The sequence below is a fragment of the Pleuronectes platessa genome, chromosome 2, assembly GCF_947347685.1.
Source record: "Pleuronectes platessa chromosome 2, fPlePla1.1, whole genome shotgun sequence".
Classification (NCBI taxonomy): domain Eukaryota; kingdom Metazoa; phylum Chordata; class Actinopteri; order Pleuronectiformes; family Pleuronectidae; genus Pleuronectes; species Pleuronectes platessa.
This window is the reverse complement of record NC_070627.1, coordinates 27533639-27556109: the sequence shown is the minus strand read 5'-3', so window position 1 is coordinate 27556109 and position 22471 is coordinate 27533639. Positions and strand designations below refer to the sequence as shown.

Below are 22471 nucleotides of genomic sequence, written 5' to 3'. Positions count from 1 at the left end.
ATCAAGGGCCATTTCAATATTTAGAATCTCCTTCAAGGGCCATTCTAAATATTGATCACATATCACACTAGCCTTTCTCTCCTTTTCTATCTTTTTTCAACCCTTTTTGTATCAACCCATTCTTCTGACATTGGTCTTCATTCTCTCTGGCTCCCCCCTGTCTTTTTCTTAACCATTGGACTGTCTACTTAATCCGGCATTTGGGCTTGCTTGTTTGTTTATCTGTTTGTATGCGCTCTGCCTTCATGTCTGTGCCTGTCTTTCTGGTTTTCTGTGTTGCTAGTTTTTATGACTGCACCCTCATTATCCTCACATGTTCTACCTCAAATCGCAGCAGCTGAGCAGCAGCCAGCCTCCAGAGCCGTGGCCTCAGCTACAGAAACAGCCCCAGCAGCCCCAAGGGCAGCAGCCTTTGACCAAAGGGGCCTCCCACACCAAACCAGGGCCAGGTCTGACCCAACACTCTCACCATTCTATTAAATTATTTCCACAGATCCTAAGAGGAAGGAGTGCAACTCTTAACAATCTATCCAAGACAGTTTTCACATCTAGAGCTTTTAACATGATATGAGAAACATTCTCATGCTAAAGGAGATATGACCAAAGTCAGAGTACCCCTAAATAATAAACCTGGATAGCCCATATCTCCATTAATTAGGATCTGTGATATGTCAAATTTCAGTTCCATGTGTTTCTAATGTGACCAAATCAGCACATTCAATTTAATTAAGATCTGTTACTGTGTGGCCCAAAAGTACCATGATTTGGCATGAAACGACCCAATTCTAAAAATGTAATTATTACGGGGTTTATAAATTATATCAAGCAAATACTTATAGGCCCATAAGTAAGGAATTTGAAGAGCTTATTTATTGTAAGATACCAATGGGTTTTAAATGAGTGTCATTTGTGTCGGTAATAACAGCTGTATGTCCTCCTGGAAACCATAACAATAATAACTCAATGGAGAAACGTACCCTTTTCTATTTATCCCTCTTTTTCTGCCTTGTTAAACGCGTTGTGCTTGTAACTGTGGTTCTGCTGTTTACTGACAGTGAAAACTGAGCCTGTTATCCAGACGATAGAGAAACCTGCTTGGTCTTTTTCTGCCTTTTGGAGTTGCCAGTGTGTAAAGCTACTATATTCAATCTTTCTCTTGTTTGTCCAGACCGGGCCGATCCCAGTGGGAAGCGTAAAATGTATGACAGGGCCTTCCAGCTGAGCTTCAAGCCTGCCTGCATACAGAAACCTGAGGGACTCCCACCAATCAGTGACGTGGTGCCAGACAAGGTATGTTACAGACTCATAGACTGTTAGACAAAAGTATTACACTGTGATTAAACCTATTACAGGGTTAATCTATCAATGAATGGAAAACTGTAGTGGTCCTTTCTGAGGAATTAAGGCTGAGTACTTGGGCTCTTAAATGATAAAAAAAAGAATAAATAATGAAAGTAAAGTAAAAATACATAAAGCAAGAGCTGGTAATTGCTATATGACTGTCATTCAGCAAGGGTCACCTTTAATAGTCCACTAAGTTAGAACACGCACACACACATTCTCACACACATTCTCAGACCAGACTCTTTTTGCCCACCTACTATTGGGGGGTTCTTTGCTCCCCCTGCTGTTCAGTTAATTTTTTGTGTGTGTGGGTGTGTGTTTTTCAGAGGAGTGCATTCAAGTTTCCATCTCGGGACGTGGATTCTCGTGTGATCTCCAGAGGACCTGGTTTCACACCTGTCTTTGCAGATTTTGGCAGACAAAAGGTGGTAGGACGAGACGCTCCCGTAAGTTACTAACAAACACACTCTTCCACTTTCTAGCTTCTGTTTCAGTCAACACTTGATAACACGCTGCTTTTAAGTAGAGGATGTTTTTCTAATTTAGAAAATACTGTTGGAGGTCGGTGATCTGACACCACTGGAGGATTTGAGATTCTTCTGATGGTTAATTCAAAACAGAAAAACTCTTGAGAAATTGAAGGAGGGTTTTGCTTTTGCATGCGTCAAAATCAGGTTGAGCCGAAATATTTGTTGGCTTGTTCTTTATCTTCACAGGAGTCAGGCGATAAGTTTGATTAGACTTATACAGCATCTTTTTGTCAAATACAAGGCGAGAGCTTTGCTGGGTTCAAAGAATGGAAGCAGTTACTGGAAGGCCAATCTTTTTAAACTTACACAAACTTAAACACTGAAATTGAAAATCCTTTATTTTGGCTCATTTAAAAGATATTGAGTCATGGTAATAATACTGTTTTTCCCTTTTTTCCTGTGTTAAGCTTAAAAACCTTGGGGCCCGGCGACCACCACCCAGGAAGATCATCATGGGCCTGTCTTTGCACGACGATGTTCAGCTGAAGAAATCAGAGAATGCCTGGAAACCAGGCATGAAGAGGGAAAGACTCCCAGCGGAACCAGAGTCCAACAAAACACAGGTACGACCAAATATACACAATCTGAAATCCACAAAGCAGTGGGTATATATAGAAATGACATATACAGAATTTTCTGATAATAAATGTTAGTCTACGTGATCAAAGTATTGGAAATTCCAGTAAAAATGTTTTTTAAATCTGTAAGATTACCAAGCTAAGAGATTGGTGTTTGTAATCGATGACCTCAGAGTTTAAGTACCTGTTATGACCTACTCCCTCAGGACCTGTTCAAGAAGGTCCGCAGCATCCTGAACAAGCTGACGCCGGAGAAGTTCAGCCAGCTGGTGAAGCAGGTGTGGGACCTGACCATCGACACTGAGGAGCGGCTCAAAGGAGTCATCGACCTGGTGTTTGAAAAGGCCATTGACGAGCCCAGCTTCTCGGTGGCCTACGGGAACATGTGCCGCTGCCTCGCCACGGTAAGCTGGTCGCTTAGTTGAGCAGATAAGTGTGTCGACTTTGGAACGAGAGAGTCTTGTGTTTGCAATGTAATTGTTTGAATTGGATTTGGAGAAGTACCGCATTCATCAGATGCAAAAACACGATGGAGGAATTAAGTGTAATCTTTAAACCATCTATTGGAGGGGTGTGCACACTGTGTCTCAATATGCAGTCAACAATTTGCTAAATGTTTATGCAGCAAATGGATCAATTGGTTCATATTCAGATCTGCCTTGATGCAGAATAATGCTGTGAAAAGCAACACAATTCAGTACAGTGTGATGATGAGGTTTTATTGTTTTGATGCCTCTAGAGTGTACACCAGACGACACTATTTATTAAGGAGTTTGAAAATCAGTCACAAATAATCCTTTAAAACACAATTTATTAAACGTGCATATCCTTAATTATAGACACTATTAACAAGAGTTCTAGAGAAACTATTACATTTTCTGTCTTCCATCATTTGATAACATAACCTTAAAAATATATCAGTCATTAAAATCTAAATAATCCAGATACGAAAATATTAATTTGCAAAATATAAAAAGAAATGTTAAACCCCTGAAAACTTTTTTCACGGTTAGTTCATTACTTATTTTATTCTAATGCTTATGTTCTCTACTGAATTCATTCCACTTACTTTTTTTATGTGCAGCTCAAAGTGCCCATCACTGACGCTCCCAACAACACAGTGAACTTTCAAAAGCTGCTGCTAAGCCGCTGCCAGAAGGAATTTGAGAGAGACAAGGTGGATGATGTGGTGTTTGAGAGGAAGCAGAAGGAGCTGGACTCTGCTGCATCGGTAAGTGTGACACCGGATCTTTACTGAAACGTCTTTTAGTTTCTGTTTCAACTCTGTTCAAGAGGTTTGTTTCCTTGGTCCCATTAGACGGAGCGTGACCGACTTCAGGTAGAGCTGCAGGTGGCCAAGGACATTGCCCGGCGGCGATCCATCAGCAACATAAAGTTCATTGGTGAACTCTTCAAGCTAAAGATGCTAACGGAGGCCATCATGCATGACTGCGTGGTGAAGCTGCTGGGGAACCACGACGAAGATTCCCTGGAGTGTCTCTGCAGGCTGCTCACCACAATCGGCAAGGACTTTGATTTAGTGAAGGCCAAGGTGAGCTGGTGGTTGTACATTTTACATAAATCTTAAATTTCTTTTATTACGGTCATAGAAAGGTCTGAGTGGCTACAGATTGAAAACTTTGAATATAATCTACAGGATAATATGCGGCTGGTTTCCCTTTCAAAACAAATATTAAGAGAAATGCATTGTTTGCAGGGATGAAGATGTGATGAGAACTTTTTGTCAGCAGTGTTTTTGACATTAGGGCAGCCAAAGATCAGTTCATGTCTCTGCTTTCATCCCACTAAGATGTTTTCTTCTGGAAATGTCAAATAAGTGATTTAGTAGGTGATTCTGATTTACAATCCCACAGCAGCTGCTTACAAGTAGGTTGTGGTCGTTTCCTCAGCACGGAAGCTTTACGGCTTTTACGGCTGTTGATGAAATGTTCCGGTTTCATCTCAGGCGGTCAGGACTGTTCCAAGTGATAAACTGGACAATTGGTCAACTCTGAAAATAATAGTATCTGCAACCTGCTGTCTGGTAGATTGAATGGAGACATGCTGAACATGACTTTCATGTCTCAAATTAACCGTCTCTCTCACTCTGTGTCTCACCAGCCTCGGATGGATCACTATTTTAAGCAGATGGAAAAAATCATCAGAGAGGGGAAGACGTCTTCACGGACAAGGTTCATGTTGCAGGACACCATAGACCTGAGATTGGTGAGTGGGTCTTCGTGATTTTTCTTTCATTTGCACAATTGTAAAGAGTCCAAGAATCAAATTCTTAAACGTAAGATGGATTTTACCAGAGAGATTTATTTCATCGATCTCTCTGATGACCAGGAACATGATACTATATATTCTGGTCCTATTCTGTTTAATGAATATCTACACTGCTGTTGTTAAGGAGTTCTAATGCTTTTTAGAAGGACTGATATAGATAGATACATAGATAATGGCGAAGAAATGTAAGAAAATTCCATAGAAACAACGAACAGGGAAAAATGGTTGAAACCTGAGGAATACGTGATAACTATTGATCTTTAATGAATTCATCAGTGTGTCCCCAGTCATTAGAATATTCCTCTGTGATTGACTGAGCTAAGACATCTGTTTAACACTACAGAATCTGTCTGATTCAGGTTTGAAGTCATTGTTGTTCTGTACATTTGTTTTTCTTCAGCACAAATGGGTGTCAAGAAGAGCCAACCAGGGTCCAAAGACAATTGATCAGATCCACAAGGAGGCAAAGCTTGAGGAGGAAGAGGAGCAGAGAAAAGTGCAGCAGCAACTGTACTTCAAGGACACCAGGAGACGGCCAGGTCAGGCCTGCAGTCTAAATCCTCTTTAAGGTTTAGAATTACATTGGCATAGCTATAGTGACTTAGGAAGCCAGGCTGTAGACTTCCTGTCCCTATAGCCTGCAGAGATGCTATTGTGCCCAACAGCAGACAGAAAGCCCCCTAGCTCCCTCCCATCTGCTAGCTGACCTATAATATTTCATCTTGTAACGCAGCATGCCACTAAAACATTCAGAAATGTCACTCTGTCTGCCACTTTCACAGCCGTTTGACTCCACTGTATTTCCTGTGAACTAATCTTAAACCTGTATTTCCCTGTTTGTTTCTTGTTTTTTTGTGTGGGTGTGTCTCCACAGATCCAAGGGAGCAGAGGGAGCAGAGAGAGCAGAGACAGCAGAGAGAGCAGAGACAGCAGAGAGAGCAGAGACAGCAGAGAGAGCAGAGAGAGCAGAGGGAGCAGAGAGATCCGCAAGTACAGGGAGAGGAGACCTGGAACACTGTGCCCATGAGGAAGAATGGCAGGACCATCGACCCCAACAAGATCCCAAAGATCTCCAAGGTGAGACGAGCTTTCCGAGGCTTCGACACAGATCTTACGATTTTACCTTTTTCTTACCTTCTACTGTGAGGTTTGTACAAATGCACTGCTACAGGAGACATGAAGCTGCTATTTACTTTCTGTCCCTCATAGTTGATTTGCTCATATCTCTACATGGAATCACAAAAACAATGACAAACAATTACCATGTGTTAACTGGTTGTGTTCCATGGAAACTTAAGCCGTTGTCAGGCGTGACCTCCGGGTAAAATCTGGAGAATTGGCTACAGACTTTAAACATTTAAATAACTTAACTAATTTTGATTTAATGATAGTTTGATCTGAGAGATTTGAAATTTGAATTTGAATTAAAGCTGGAACCTAAAGCAGAGTCAGGACTTGTTAAGTTTCTCTTGTATAATCAGAAATATGTAATATTTTATGATTCATACAGATATTGGTAAACAAGTTTCTTAGATTTTCTACTTATTACTGGTAAAAGACTCATAACAGGGGCATTTGTGTCGATTTGTTCCTGCTTCTTCCTCACGCCCACGATTTCACGCCCTCAACTCAGAGTAAATCAATTCAACAATATACATAATGATTTGTATAATGAGTTTAATAATGTAAAACAATTTCAAAATTGTGCTGCAGTTCGACCCCTCACCTCAACCCTCCACCACTCCTCCACAGAACCCAGACATCGACGCCGGGACAACTCACGGAAGGTATGAGATGACAACACTGTCTGATTTGAAAGATCCTGTTGGTGTTAGGTTTCTCTGAAACATGAGGAGAGTGTCTCTGCGATCCTGATATTTATCTCTCCTGCTATCAGGATATTTATAACTCTGATTAACTAGTTTCCATTGACTTAAAAAATAAATCAGTTTTGTTATTAGGGTTTTGTTTCCTCTCTGTTTATGGCAGTGATAATAATTTGTAGTAGTTTCCAAATTGGTTAGAAAGCTTTATGTTCATTTACACTGACATCCTTCCTGACTCTTTGTTTATCCGTTCCCCACCAGTCGTAGCCGTACAGAAAAAAAGTGCAGCAACAAGCCGCTGATCTCTGCACCGAAAGTCACTGAGGTCGAATCTGAGCCAGAGCGTAGCAGAGTCCGAGAGCCTGGTGAGACACACGTTGCTGCCCAACACCGGAGTGACAAGACAATAACACTGACACATTCCCTCTGTGCCATTAATCACACTGTTGTGACTCTGGTTGTTTATTTGCATCGACAGTGAAACCTGAGCCTGTTCAGACGAGAGAGAAACCTGCTCGGTCTGAGGAGGAGATCGAGAGGAAGTGCAAGTCCATCATCGACGAGTTCCTGCACCTTAAAGATTTCAAGGTGCTGAGATCCACTCAACTGATAACTGATTTTTTTTCTTTTCAATTTCATAGAATAAACCTTCTTAAAGGGAAGAATTAAAGTATAAGTCTTGAACATGCGTCTTTGTTTTGTTGCAGGAGGCTGTCCAGTGTGTGGTGGAACTTGATCTGGGCTCTCAGTCTCACATCTTCATACGCGTGGGGGTGGAGTCGACTCTGGAGCGCAGTCAGATCACACGGGACCACTTGGGCCAGCTCCTCTTCCAGCTGGCGCAGAAGGGAATCCTGCCCAAACCCCAGTTCTACAAAGGGTCAGTTCCCCTGCTCAGTTCTACTTAGGGTTGCAAAATTCCGGGAATATTAAAAGCTGGAAACTTTTCATAGGAATATACAGGAATATAAGGGAATAAACTGGACATTGTGTGGCTAATTTATACTAACTGTATTTACCTTGTCATATACAGACATAAATATAAACATTTTGTTTTGTCATAGGCTGATTTGAGCCCTGAGGAAACTTTTGGCACTTGACTATATGCTTCTGCATCTTTGTGTCATTCTTAACATAGGTCTTTGCATAGTATTTGCAAATGTACACAGCCTTTCCTTCTACATTGGCTGGGGTGAAATTAAAAGATTTATTTGATGTTGTCCAGCCATTTATCTTCCTGCTAATTATTTTTCAAAACATGTCGATACCAGAATAAGCGAGAATGACGGTCAATTTTCAGTGGTTTTTGGTTTTCTAAAAGACTATGTTGTCGTTCATTTATTTCTTTGGGGAACATGTAAACATTTTCTGCTTCTTAACTTACTGAATTTATATTGACTATGTTTTTCGGAGCGGCTCTTTTTCCTAACCACAACGTCCTTGTGTCTTTTCCCAGGTTTGCAGACACGCTGGAGCAAGCGGACGACATGGCCATCGACGTTCCCCACATCTGGCTGTACCTGGCCGAGCTGCTCAGCCCTGTGCTGAAGGAGGGGGGCTTCTCTATGAGAGAGCTCTTTAGGTACGAGACCACAAATGTGTTGACTGTGATGAACTCTGCTCTAAACTAAGCTGTGTCTGAAGTAAAGATCTGCTCAGACTTTTAAGATTTATTTAAATTTCTTTCATGTTCTGTTTGTTCACAGTGAATTAAGCAAACCTTTGCTTCCTGTGGGAAGAGCTGGGATCTTGATCTCTGAAATACTGCTCATACTATGCAAACAAATGGTAAGAAACACTTCAGTCTGTTCTTCACTCTTTTTTCCGGTTACCTGTTCTCATTATGAAGCAGGTGGATTATAACCAGTGACTCAGCTGTAGATATAATTTAAATACACATAGATTATTGACTTGTATACAATCTATATTGAAATATTTTTACTGTTGCACTGCACTGGAGTTCACTGTAGCATTTTTTTGTATTATTCCTTCAGTGTTATTATAATGATTCTGTTATAATTATTATAAACCAGTAAAATGAAAAATCTCATTGAAATCAACTAGGCTGATTTGATCTTTTGATTTGAAGCAAATATTTTCTAATTCATTAAGTAAGTTTATGAATGAAATATTTCTCCCTGCTGTAAATTAGACGTAATAGAAAAGACATTTCAGAGCATAGGTTTGTGACGTTGTCTGGTCTCGTCTCCACAGGGCCATCGTACTGTGGCTTCTCTGTGGGAAGAATCAGGCCTCAACTGGACTGACCTTCTGCCGGAGGAAGAGGACGTCCAGGCTTTCATCTCACAACAGGTCAGTGATGAAGGTCAACACTCATCAAGACTCAAGAAATATCAATGGAGGGAAACCCTCTGTTACCATCTATCAGCTGTTTGAGAACTTTCTAATGTTTTTTGTTTTGTTTCCACGCCGTCCTTCTCTTCTATACTTCCTCACCATATCAATGTTGTCTCCACTCAAACAGAAACTCCAGTTTCTTCAGCCACAGAGTCCGAGTGTCTCAGAGCACAAACCTGAGCCAGAGGGCAGCAGTGTCCGAGAGCCTGGTGAGACGCACGTCGCTGTCCAACACCGGACAGATAGGACGATAATACTGACACATTCACTCTCTGCCATTAATCACACTGTTGTGACTGTGGTTGTTTATTTCTCATGTTAAAGGAGATATGACCAGATTTTCAGTCCCATGTGTTTCTCATGTGACCAAATCAGCACATTCAATTTAATTAAGATCTGTAACTGTTTGGCCCATTTCACATTACTTATATGTGAAGAACTGTTAAGTGTAAATATTACCTATTGCTGATTGAATTCTGAAGAAATGTATTCATCTGTACTTTTCCTTCTTCCAGATGATGCGCCAAACATGCAGGCTTTGAACAGCCTTGCAGAGTCAGAGACTGAGCTGGAGACAGCCGCCGTTGAGCCTTCTCTCATGCCCCCCGCTTCACTACAGCCCCAAGCCTCTAGTCCTGCTTACAGAGAGGCCTCCTCTGAAACTTTGCCTGCTGACACCACTCCTCAACAGAACCCCAAATTCGACGCCGGGACAACTCTGGGAAGGTATGAGATGACAACGCTGTCTGATTTGAAAGATCCTGTTGGTGTTAGGTTTCTCTGAAACATGAGGAGAGTCTCTGTGATTCTGATATTTATCTCTCCTGCTAGCAGGATATTTATAACTCTGATTAACTAGTTTCCTTTGACTTAAAAAATCTGTTTTGTTATTAGGGTTTTATTTCGCTTCTGTTTAGGTCACTGTTAATAATTTGGGTTTTTTTCCAAATTGGTTGAAAAGCTTGATATTCAGAGTTTCTCATTTACACTGACATCCTTCCTGACTCTTTGTTTATTCGTCCCCCACCACTCGTAGCCGTACAGGCAGGAAGCGCAGGAAGAACAGAAAGCGCAGCGCAAAGCCGCTGAGCTCTGCACCGTCTCAGCCGGATCTGTACACAAGGGGAAGCAGCTCAAAGGAGCTGCTGGAGCGTCCAACACCGGAGGAGCCGCCAAGAGACAGCGAGCCAGAGGGAGCTGTGCCTAGGAGACCGAATGTCTCAGAGGACGAATCTGAGCCAGAGGGCAGCAGTGTCCGAGAGCCTGGTGAGACGCACGTCACTGTCCATCACCGGACAGACAGGACGATAATACTGACACATTCACTCTCTGCCATTAATCACACTGTTGTGACTGTGGTTGTTTATTTCTCATGTTAAAGGAGATATGACCAGTCAAAGTCAGATTACCCCTAAATAATCATCTTGGAAAGCCCATATCTCCATTAATTAGGATCTGTGATATGACAAATTTCAGTCCCATGTGTTTCTCATGTGACCAAATCAGCACATTCAATTTAATTAAGATCTGTAACTGTTTGGCCCATTTCACATTACTTATATGTGAACAACTGTTATGTGTAAATATTACCTATTGCTGATTGAATTCTGAAGACATGTATTCATCTGTACTTTTCCTTCTTCCAGAGGATGCGCCAAACCGGCAGGCCAACCCACCTGAAGCGGCCAACTCAAGTGAGCGTCTCTCAGCCAAGGAACCAGCCTCTTCTCACTTGTCCTCAGTCGAGGAGCTGAAACCCTCTTTGGTGCCACCTCAGACTCTGAACACAGACAAGCCTCTCTTAGACGCCCCTGGAACTCTGGCTGCCTTGTCTGGAGCAGCCCCCTTGGCTTTGAACAGCCTTGCAGAGTCAGAGACTGAGCTGGAGACAGCCGCCGTTGAGCCTTCTCTCATGCCCCCCCCTTCACTACAGCCCCAAGCCTCTAGTCCTGCTTACAGAGAGGCCGCATCTGAAACTTTGCCTGCTGACACCACTCCTCAACAGAACCCAGACATCGAAGCCAGGACAACTCTGGGAAGGTATGAGATGACAACGCTGTCTGATTTGAAAGATCCTGTTGGTGTTAGGTTTCTCTGAAACATGAGGAGAGTGTCTGTGATTCTGATATTTATCTCTCCTGCTAGCAGGATATTTATAACTCTGATTAACTAGTTTCCATTGACTTAAAAAATCAGTTTTGTTATTAGGGTTTTATTTCGCTTCTGTTTAGGTCACTGATAATAATTTGTAGTATTTTCCAAATTAGTTGAAAAGCTTGATATTCAGAGTTTCTCATTTACATTGACATCCTTCCTGACTCTTTGTTTATTGGTCCCCCACCACTCGTAGCCGTACAGGCAGGAAGCGCAGGAAGAACAGAAAGCGCAGCGCAAAGCCGCTGAGCTCTGCACCGTCTCAGCCGGATCTGTACACCAGGGGAAGCAGCTCAAAGGAGCTGCTGGAGAGTCCAACCCCGGAGGAGCCGCCAAGAGACAGCGAGCCAGAGGGAGCCGTGCCTAGGAGACCGAATGTCTCAGAGGACGAATCTGAGCCAGAGGGCAGCAGTGTCTCTAGTCCTGCTTACAGAGAGGCCGCCTCTGAAACTTTGCCTGCTGACACCACTCCTCAACAGGACCCCAACTTCGAAGCCGAATGTGTGAAGGTATGAAAAGTGAAATCAACCAGTCTCTGCGAGTTAGTAGTAAAAATCCTGAAGGGCAGACAGAGTGGGGCTAAGTTACACCTCGTTGTAAAGTAACTGAATATAATTATATTTCGGACCTTGAAGCTAATGTTGGTCCACGACTGTTGGTAAGATCTCATCAATACAATTCCTGGATCCACCTGTGCTCCAAAATGTTACGGTTTCCTCCCTGGGTCCACAAATATTCATGGAAATCATTTCAGTAGCTTTTGATGAATCCTGCTGACAAACTGACTAAACAAATGAAAACATAAGCTCCAGTTCTAGACCAGAAATACATTAGTTACACATCTACATACTTTGAACTCTGTGTTTACTGCTCTTCAGTGTCATCACTTCTGAGCTGATTCTTGTGAATTTGACAGACGCTGTGTTTTTACTCCTCCTCCTCCTCTGATCTCTCTGTTTCTCAGGAGAACCTGGCTGAATCTCACCTGAGCTCGTCTCCCTACCTGAGGGCGTTGATGACGGCTGTCTGTAAGGCAGCAGTGAAAGGTAAGCTCTCCACCAGCCGGAGCAAAGACTCCTCTGCTCAAATCGCACCGCTGATTACAATATGTATTCTCTTGCCGAGCGAATGAAATTAATCTGCCTCCTTCTTCACTGTGCAGATAACACCAACTGTCGAGTGCACACGGCCCTCATTCAAAAGAGATTACCTGTATTGCTCCAGTACCGGAACTCAGAGAGTGAGCGACAGCTGCATGCTCTTCAGGAACTTCAGTCGCTGATCGTCGCCCTCGATCATCCTCCAAGTAAGTTCTGCGTCAGAGTTCACTCCAAATGAAACTCACACATCATCCCTTTTCTTTGTTTCTTAAGAATAAACTGTGTAACAAGTTCTCAGTTGTGATCCAACCAGTGGAACAGTTCAATCTCACTACAAGGTCCATTTAGTAGCTTTTCTGGAGCTTTAGTTCTTGTCACATGATTCTCATCAGCAGAAGAACTTCGCCTTGTTATATGGAATTGGAGATTTTCATATTTCCGTCTATTTTTTAAGGACATTTGAAAAGTTTGGATTAAAACATTGAATCTCAAATTTTTTCTGCACTGACATTAACTTGATTCGTTCATTTGAGGAACATCACTCCAAATAACTTTTGCTAAACACAATGCCGTCTTTAGTTATTTCTAATACATCAATTTTTGGTTTCTTATCTAGATACAAATCCCATTACTTGAATTGATAACATTAGGAATTGGTCTCACCTCACGGAAAAATGAGATTTATTTCAGTTTCGTCACAGCTGAAACGATGACTGACATGTATTTGTTCTCCAGACCTCCTCAAGATATTCTTCGAGTGTATGTACGACGAGGACGCATTCTGCAAGTCGGGGACGAGAAAAGACCCGGCCAATCAGCTGGATAAGGGCGTGGCCCTGACGACCGTCACAGCCTTCTTCACCTGGCTGCGGGAGGCGGAGGAGGAGTCGGAAGACAATTGACAAGTTTGGATTCCAAACTCGTCAATTTGGAATTTTTCTTTTTCTTTTGCAACGTTCCGCACTTTTTAATTTATTAATAATAAAAGGAAGTTAAAAATGCTCGTTCTCATGATTAGTTCTTTCCATGGTTTGGTGCTTAAAGGGCATACGACTCAGTGTGTGTGTGTGTGTGTGTCTGTGTGTGATGAACTGAGACAGTTGTGTTGTGTTGGAAGTTGCCGTAGCATCGTCAGAAGACCTGTGTGATCAGACCAGGAGAAGCAGCTGAGCGATGAGCTGCCGGCTCCTCAGGATCAACGACACAGGCTCCACTCGTTTGGTCTGTTTAGTCATCGCAGCCCAAACAATCAAACAGCACCGTGTCTTTGAAAGTGTCCAGCAGCTTGTCGCCTCATATATTTCTTATTTGTACCATCTTTTGTATGTGTGTATCTAGATTGTGTGTTTATGAAGCCATGACATGTTTGAGTGTTGTCCGGCATAATGTGGTCACGTGACCACCAGATCGCCCAAAACACACCCACTGTGAACATGGATACCGGAGACGTATTGGTTAACTGATGATTCAATTTATTGGCAATTATTTAGGTAATGTCCAAGCAATAATCTTGCACTGTTAAATATGACTGTATATAATTGTTTGACAGGTATTTTCAAGAACTGAAGATTAGACACAAAACCTTGAAATATTCACTGTATCATCACTACATAATTTAATTCATTGAAGGTTTCTTTCCAGTTTGCACCAGTGAAGAAGAATATCATCTATGTAAGATCTTCCATAAACCATTTAATGGTGATATGTTTTTAAACTAGTTTTAAGACTAATATTGTTTCAGTTAATGTTTGTGTTGATTTTATTTTATCAAATTGCTTCAATTGTTTCTCTGTGACAAGAAGTTAAGCACTCACGGAACCTCAGGCACAGTTGTATTAGTAACCAGCCAGTTTCAGTTAGTTATAGTTAGTTAGTTAAATAGTTTAAACTTGTCAACAAGCTGTCAAAAAACAAAATCCAAGAAAACTGAGAAACCAGCTAATAATCAGATTGAAGAAACAACGGATTCTTTCCTTTTAACAAAGACCTTTATTCACTGATCATTGTCTACGAATTGATTCATCATCTAATCAGGGAGCTGGTTGGTTTCTGTGTGTCTAAGGAAATCAGTTAATGATTCTTCTATTGTAACAGATGAGGCCTCTCAGACTTCACCAAGGTAAATTAGCTTGTATAGTTTTGGTGAAGAACTCCAGCTCCCATGAGTCTTAGCAGAAAGGCATCCTATCAAAATGTATCAGAGGTAGATAGTTTCAGGGTTCAAAGGTCTTCATTATCTTCATATTCAATTACAATGAACCTGAAGGATGCTTCTCTCTCCAAGATATCTACAGTGCCTTGCATAAGTATTCACCCCCTTTGGACTTTTCTACATTTTAACGACCAATTGCATTCACAAGTCACATTTGCAAGTCACATAATTAGTAAATAGGGTCCACCTGTCTGCAATTTAATCTCAGTATAAATACACCTGTTCTGTGACGGACTCAGAGTTTGTTGGAGATCATTACTGAACAAACAGCATCATGAAGACCAAGGAGCTCACCAAACAGGTCAGGGATAAAGTTGTGGAGAAATATGAAGCAGGGTTAGGTTATAAAAAAATATCCAGAGCTTTGAACATCTCTCTGAGCACCATAAAATCCATCATAAGAAAATGGAAAGAATATGGCACAACCGCAAACCTATCAAGAGGAGGCCGTCCACCCAAACTGAAGAGTCGGACAAGGAGAAAATTAATCAGAGAAGCAACCAGGAGGCCCATGGTTACTCTGGAGGAGTTGCAGAGATCCAGAGCTGAGGTGGGAGAATCTGTCCACAGGACAACTATTAGTCGTCTACTCCACAAATCTGGCCTTTATGGAAGAGTGGCAAGAAGAAAGCCATTGTTGAAAGGGATCCATAACAAATCCCGTTTGGAGTTTGCCAGAAGCCATGTGGGAGACACAGCAAACATGTGGAAGAAGGTGCTCTGGTCAGATGAGACCAAAATTGAACTTTTTGGCCTCAATGCAAAACGCTATGTGTGGCGAAAACCCAACACTGCCCATCACCCTGAGCACACCATCCCAACAGTGAAACATGGTGGTGGTAGCATCATGCTGTGGGGATGCTTCTCTTCAGCAGGTACAGGGAAACTGGTCAGAATAGAGGGAAAGATGGATGGAGCCAAATACAGGGAAATCCTTGAAGAAAATCTGATGCAGTCTGCAAAAGACTTGAGACTGGGGCGGAGGTTCATCTTCCAGCAGGACAATGACCCTAAACCTACAGCCAGAGCTACAAAGGAATGGTTTGGATTAAAGAATGTTAATGTCTTAAAATGGCCCAGTCAAAGCCCAGACCTCAATCCAATAGAGAATCTATGGCAATACTTGAAGATTGCGGTTCACAGACGGTCTCCATCCAATCTGACTGAGCTTCATCTTTTTTGCCAAGAAGAATGGACAAACCTTTCCATCTCTAGATGTGCAAAGCTGGTAGAGACATACCCCAAAAGACTTGCAGCTGTAATTGCAGCTGTAATTGCAGCGAAAGGGGGTTCTACCAAGTATTGACACAGGGGGGTGAATACTTATGCACCCAACAGATGTCAACTTTTTTGTTCTCATTATTGTTTGTGTCACAATAAAATTTATTTTGCACCTCCAAAGTACTATGCATGTTTTGTTGATCAAACGGGAAAAAGTTTATTTAAGTCTATTGAATTCCAGTTAGTAACAGTACATAATGGGGAAAAGTCCAAGGGGGGTGAATACTTATGCAAGGCACTGTATATATACATGTAAAGATGTATAGAAATATTATTAATTTTTTTTCATATTCATACATGTTTTGTAATTATGATATGGCTATATTTCATTAGATTTGTTTTAATTATTTTAAACCTAGGTTTTAATAGTTCAATTAATATATTTTTATAAAATTTCACATTTTTAGATTTTTATTTTCTCTTAAAATATATACCTATATTTTGTATTAATTAGATGGTTAATTTTTTTATTAGATTCAATTGTATTATTAGATTTGTTTTAATTATTTTAAACCTAGGTTTTAATAGTTCAATTAATATATTTTTATAAAATTTCACATTTTTAGATTTTTATTTTCTCTTAAAATATATACCTATATTTTATATTAATTAGATGGTTAACTTTTTTATTAGATTCAATTGTATTATTAGATTCTCATTTTTTTTAAGTTTCAATATCTATAAATGAAATAAAATATAAACAAACATAAATACAATCACAGCAGCCCACAAATCCAACATCATTAGATTATTCTTTAGACGCATTTGTTCCAGAAATGAGGAATAACTTAAAACCAAGATGAGATTTGTCGAATCAGTTAATCGACACAAAGCTGCACATAGAATAAGATTCCTCGTATATTTATCTATATGTTTAATCAGGTGGTTTAAATAAGCATCAGTTGAATGACACATGCACTGTGAGTTGAATTAAAAACGCATAAATATCAGTATTATACTGAAAATGGCTCCTCACACTTGCACCGTGTTTTTGAATACATTTTAAACTTTGGAGGGGAAACAGCGCCCCCCGGCGGCCGGCCGGCGCCACGACTATGGGAAACCTGGTCGTAAAGGGCGGGGCCGCTGAGGAGGAATCTAAATAAAACATCGTGCAGGATTCAAACTACAAACTCTTTCACTTTTCTTCCGACTCTTGAGGTGAGTTCGTCCCGCGGTGTCGTTCGTTGTTCGCCGGGCTCATAGATACACGGAGCCGGTACCGGAGAACACGCAGGGGCCGCTGGGTGTCCGCTCCTTTCTCCGTTTGGCTAATGCTAACGCTGGAGTCCTTGTGTAACAGAGTTAAGAATGCACTGTATTTATTTTATTTATAATTTGTATTTGTGAATTTTATTAAGTTATTATTTTATTTTGATAGTGCTACTTGTGGAGGTGATGTCGTTGTGCACCACCTTTTGTGCTCCCCAAAAGTTTGTTACTTCCTGTTAGCCCTTCCCTCCCTCAGTTTAGTTTTTCATCACTGAGGGTGAGTCACCTGTGTAGAAGCTCTGTGCTGTTTTGTAGTTTTCCTTGAATGAATGACCGTGGTGGATTGTATGTTGCGTGTATGAGTACAGTGTGCTGTTGTTTTGAATGTTTATATGTTTTGACAATTTTGTGGTTTGAAATCCACGGAGATGTTATTTACATAATGCGGCCGCCATTTTGTTTTCGCTCCGCAGATTTCGGCAGCCTTTGATGTCAATTTGTTCTGTTTTGTAGACTTTTGTATGGAGAAAAAGGAGGTTTTAACAGCAAACCTATGTTGTTGTCTGCAGGTATGTGAGTTTCTTTTTGGATCTAATAACTGTTTCACCAATAATGTGTTACTGAGCAGTTTAGTTTTTCATCACTGAGGAGAGTTCGTCCCGCGGTGTCGTTCGTTGGAGAAAAAGGAGGTTTTAACAGCAAACCTATGTTGTTGTCTGCAGGTGTCTGCAGTTTTTGTAGGTGAATAAAGTCCCAAAAACCAAGTCCTGAGTCACATTTCTACATCCGTTACACTGGTGCCGTGACCTTTCGGATCATCAGACCAGCTTGATGCTCGTCGCCGTGGATGCTGTGCTGCCATCCTGATCCACGTCTCAAGATTATAGTGCGGTCAGACCTGTAGAAGACCCTTGATTGGGGCATAGCGATTTATATATACATATATTATTATTTTTTTCTCTTCCCCTCCAGTGTGTTGACAACTGTTTTCATTTCTAAATATCTGTGTACTTCTTATTAACCTTTCTTTTTACATTTTTTTTTATATAAATATATATATATTATTATTTTTTTTTTTTTTATACACAACGCAAGTACATTTCATGGTCAAGAGTTGTTTTAATTAACAATGGATGATTTTTCTAGTCCTATTCTGCCAAAAGGTAGAGGTGCATGGATAAGTGCTATTAATAACAGAAGGGATGTGGGACGCTCAACAGCAATGCCGGATGGCTATGCAGATACTGGGTTAGGTCAGATCCCAAGTTATACTCCCTCTAGTGGGCCTACAGGGGGGGGTCCACATACTTCCACTCCTGGCAGTGATGTTGATGCCATTCACCATCTCACAGACATGGTAGGACAGTTAGGAGCTCAGATTGGTGAGTCTATTGTAGCAAAGCTGATGTCGGCTGGTGTTGTAAGCTTAAATAGTGGTAATCATACTGCTCCTATGACTGAGAACAGACCTAGTGACACTACCAGACATGATGTTCCACAAGTGACTGTACGTGTTAAGCCTGACAGAGAACCACAGACTTTCAGAGGTGACAGCACTGACAAAAACTCAGTCCAGGACTGGATTGACATGACTAAGACTTACCTCAGAAAGCAAGATGTTCCTATACAAGACCAGGCAGAGAAAATTATAAGTCACTTAATGGGCAAGGCCAGGGATGTTGTGAAAATCGCCCTACGCAGTAACCCAGCTCTTGACGTACGACAGAAACCAGAACTGGTGTATGACATTCTTCTCCAGTATTTTAGTGATGCTTCGTCATGTCTTCCTCTGGCAGACTTTTACGCCACTCTGCCAAAGCACAAAGAGAACCCAGTCGATTACTGGATAAGACTGAATAAGGCAGCAGATCAAGCCAATGAGGGCCTGCGCAGGCAAGGGAAGCAGACGGAGGACATGGCTGATGAAGTGGCCCTGATGTTTGTCAAGCATTGTCCAGACCCAGAGCTCACGAGCATCCTCAAGTGTAAACCAGTCCACGAGTGGAACTCGCGTGATGTTCAGCTGAGGATTGATGACTATCAGAGGGAGTTGAGAGCTAGTAGCAGAACCACCAGTGCTAGTCAGCTAAAAAGCCACACTGCCTCTGTAGCTCCTGAGCAATCCACATCAGCAGTGTCCGAGCAGCATCACACCCTTTGCCCCTCTTCAGCGTCGGAAACAATTCAAGGTGAATCCCGTCCGGCTCAGAATTATGCCCCTGTGCCAGCTGTGGCACAAAATCTACAACAGTCAGAAGATAGGCTCCTCACTCGCGTAGCGGACATGTTTCAGGAGATGATGGAGAGAATGCAGCAGCGCAGTATTAACCGCCCGACTCGAGGAAGTAAGTTTCAATATAACCCTCGCGACAGACGTTCCAGAGAGGCGTTTTGCAGAGTGTGTAACGACTCTAGCCACACCACCACTTCGCACTGCATGGCCGAGAGACTGTGTTTTGGCTGCTACGCCCCTGGCCACACCCGACCAAATTGTCCTGTCAAAAGCTCCTCCCCTCTGTTGAGATATCTATGTTTCTCTGTATCTTGTGATTATATTTTACCTATATCCTGTGAACAAATATTAGCTGTATAATCCATATAATCAATAATGCTACAACAGTTACTTTTAGTTAGAATGATGTAACCAATTTTAGGAGTGTAAAAGTGAATTACAGTATAATATAAGTTGGACTAACAATAAGACCAAGACCAGAATCAGAAGAGACCAAATTCGAGAGGAGCCACTATACTGAGCAACAACAATGAGGCAGACACAAGAGTAACAATTGAGTAGCCACTCTTATATTTTACAGTGAACAAAGTAATTTGTCTGGTTCGTACAAAATGCAAAATATTATACCAAACAGTAAGAAAAATAAAAAAGTAGTGTGCACACTTAAAACAAAAATGTCTGTTGGGGCCCTTAAAATAAAAAGAGTTGTTGAAAGTTCCTTGTAGTGTAATGTGAGTGTATTATTTGTGTGAATGAGTGTGTACGTGAATATCTCCTCGGTGCTAATCTTCAATCAGGGTAGTTGACTCGCCATCTTTCACAGCAGGAAGTTGTCCTGAACCTCAGACTCTCAGTCCTCTAAAAAACCTGACCTGTAGACAGGGTCACACAATACATTCAACACTATCCATTCTCAGATGCATCATTAGGGATATCAGATGTCAAAAGATGCACACAATTACATCTTATTCTGACAAATCTTCATCTCTATTCAATTCTCAAATCTCTATCTTTGCTGTATGTTGTACAACGTTCAATCTTTAGTGTATCATTCATGAGATCTAAGTATTAAAGTGCTCACACATTTACCTGTTCATGTGAACAGTTTAAATAATACTTATGGCAAGTAACCATTAACATACAAAACCATTAATTATAAACATCTGAACCATGTGCAAATAACATAACAGTACACATTTTGAGGTAGACTCAGAGGTATTAAAAAATTGTGCTTAGTTCACTCTTACAATATAGGCCTATTCATGTCCGAGATCTGCACCAAAAACTACCCTCTAATTGCTTTAAACTCAGTTGGAATAACATCATTGTCTTCAATAAATTGCACAATACAAAATAAACTATTGTTTTATATTCATCACATTCACAACATATCAAATTACTCTTTTTTCCCAAATATCACCACTGCTTTCTTTCAGCACACGGAAAACAACAGGAAAATAGCACCAGAGCAGCTAAAGAGCAAATTTCTCACCGTTGCTCTGTGTATCAAGGTGGAGCATGCCGATGCCGAACCTCGTAGCAGCTCTCCGGAGGACAGGCAAGCAGTTAGCCGACGTAACTCTCCTTCGTTCAGCCACTTGGCTCCGGACCTCCACTGGATAAGTGCTCCGACTCTTTTTTCCTTTTTCACAGGTTTCACTCTGGGTTTTTTTCTCTAGTTTTCCTCTTCTCCTTAACACACAGCTGCCCTCGCTTCCCGGGCCGAGATCCGAAAAGACCGGAAGAGCAACGCGACTGCACTTCCTCTCCGAGCCGACAGGCTGAGCGTGGCCTGCGTAGCTTCTGATTGGCTGCTGAGAACTAGGTACCCCACGTGGGACCATGCGAGTTGAGCGGTGCATTCAAAACAAATAAGATAATCAAAGCAAACAGTCTCTCTTCTTTTACGGTACTAAATTAACAGTGTTTCTTACACCTGGTTACACCCTCCCCTCCTGAACTTATGCACGTCCCTGTGCATAGTATACAGTTAAAGGCAAATTATTCGAGGGGTCAGGGCAGGGGGTTGGACAGGTTCTTCTCTTATGACTTCTTCCCAAGCTGTGGACAGTCCTTGAAAGAATGATTTCACTGCTGTGATCAAAGGATTTCCTAGCTCTGTATAATCAAGCCGTCGTGGTGGTTGACGATTTCTTTCAGATCTCCTGACAGAATCATTTGTATCTGTGTTCTCCTCTGTATCCATTGGGATTGTTCCATCCTTTCCTTCCTCAAGTTCTGCTCCTTTAAAACCATCCTCAACTGGAAGTTGTTCTCCTTGGACATCTGGATTATCATCCTCAAGCAAGTCATTTTGAATCAAGGCTGGTTCATTGGCTTGCTCGGTTGGTGTGACTCTATCGGCGGATAAGTACTCAGTATCACTCTGATGAGAGTTAAACTTGATGGACATCAAAGGACCATCTGAAGTACTATTGGACATATCAGGTAAATTGTCAAAATCGGGTTGGGTGTCAAGATCGGTTGGATTGTCAAATTCAGGTGGATTGTCATCATTTTGAGCATTTACAGGACTCTCGACAGGACGAACGCCTGGAGGTTCAGTATGCCGAGTGTCTTGGACATCGGTCATGGACAGATCCGGGTACACAGGAATCTCACTGACCATGGGGAAAGGGGAACTTAACCAAACAGGAATGAGTGCATCATCCTCTTCATCTGAGGAATTCTCTTCCTCTACAGCAGGGTTTGCACGAGTTCCTGGCCTGCGTGGTACCGGCTTTTGCACAGGCTCACTATTTTCGAGTTTGAATCATTTTGAGCTTCCCACTGGCGCTGTTTTTTTTCCAACTGCCTCTTCTTTTCTGCCACTAGGTCGGGGTTTGCGGGGTCGGTGCAGCAGGGGGCAATGTGCCCATCTTCGCCGCAGTTAAAACAGTACCAGGGCTTGGGTTTGTATGTCTGTTTCTTTTTGATTTGTCTTTGCATGTCTGTATCATTTGGCTTTGACATCCTGCTCTGTTGCTTCCCTGCAGATCCCTTGCTGCTAGCTCCTTTGGTGTTTTTCTGTGACATGTATGTAGTTAGTTGGCTTTGCAGACTTGCCACTTGCTTTCTCAGATCCTCAATAGCACTGATACTGCTCTCATCTTTCTCCTCTGGTTCACAAACATATGCGCCATGGAACTACACCTGAGCTCTTTGCTTTGTGATGCCAATATGTTTTTTCATACGACAGGATTTTGCTTGCTGTCGATCTTCTTCGGAGCGAATCATTAGCAAGAGGTCTGAGAATGAGGGTGGGCTGCTCTTCTTTTGCTCCAGTTGCAGGGCGCTGAGCAAGGTGTTATCCCAACACCCCCTGCAGAACTGCTTAGTAAGATGTTTGTCTAC

General features: G+C 41.8%; 1 protein-coding gene across 1 annotated transcript; it reads left to right on the top strand.

The window, feature by feature from the left end:
* The first annotated feature begins 313 nt into the window (after positions 1–313).
* Positions 314–13081, top strand: LOC128446499 (eukaryotic translation initiation factor 4 gamma 3-like). The gene is made up of 25 exons (XM_053429580.1): positions 314–449; positions 1169–1290; positions 1671–1790; positions 2282–2437; positions 2659–2856; positions 3537–3683; positions 3771–4004; positions 4574–4678; positions 5142–5280; positions 5697–5818; positions 6455–6528; positions 6829–6932; positions 7046–7155; positions 7275–7447; positions 8024–8149; positions 8274–8355; positions 8782–8880; positions 9053–9130; positions 9461–9651; positions 9962–10176; positions 10572–10965; positions 11276–11588; positions 12044–12125; positions 12242–12385; positions 12915–13081. Exons 1-25 carry the CDS (start codon positions 314–316, stop codon positions 13079–13081), a joined length of 3831 nt encoding a protein of 1276 aa, XP_053285555.1.
* Positions 13082–22471: the final 9390 nt, after the last annotated feature.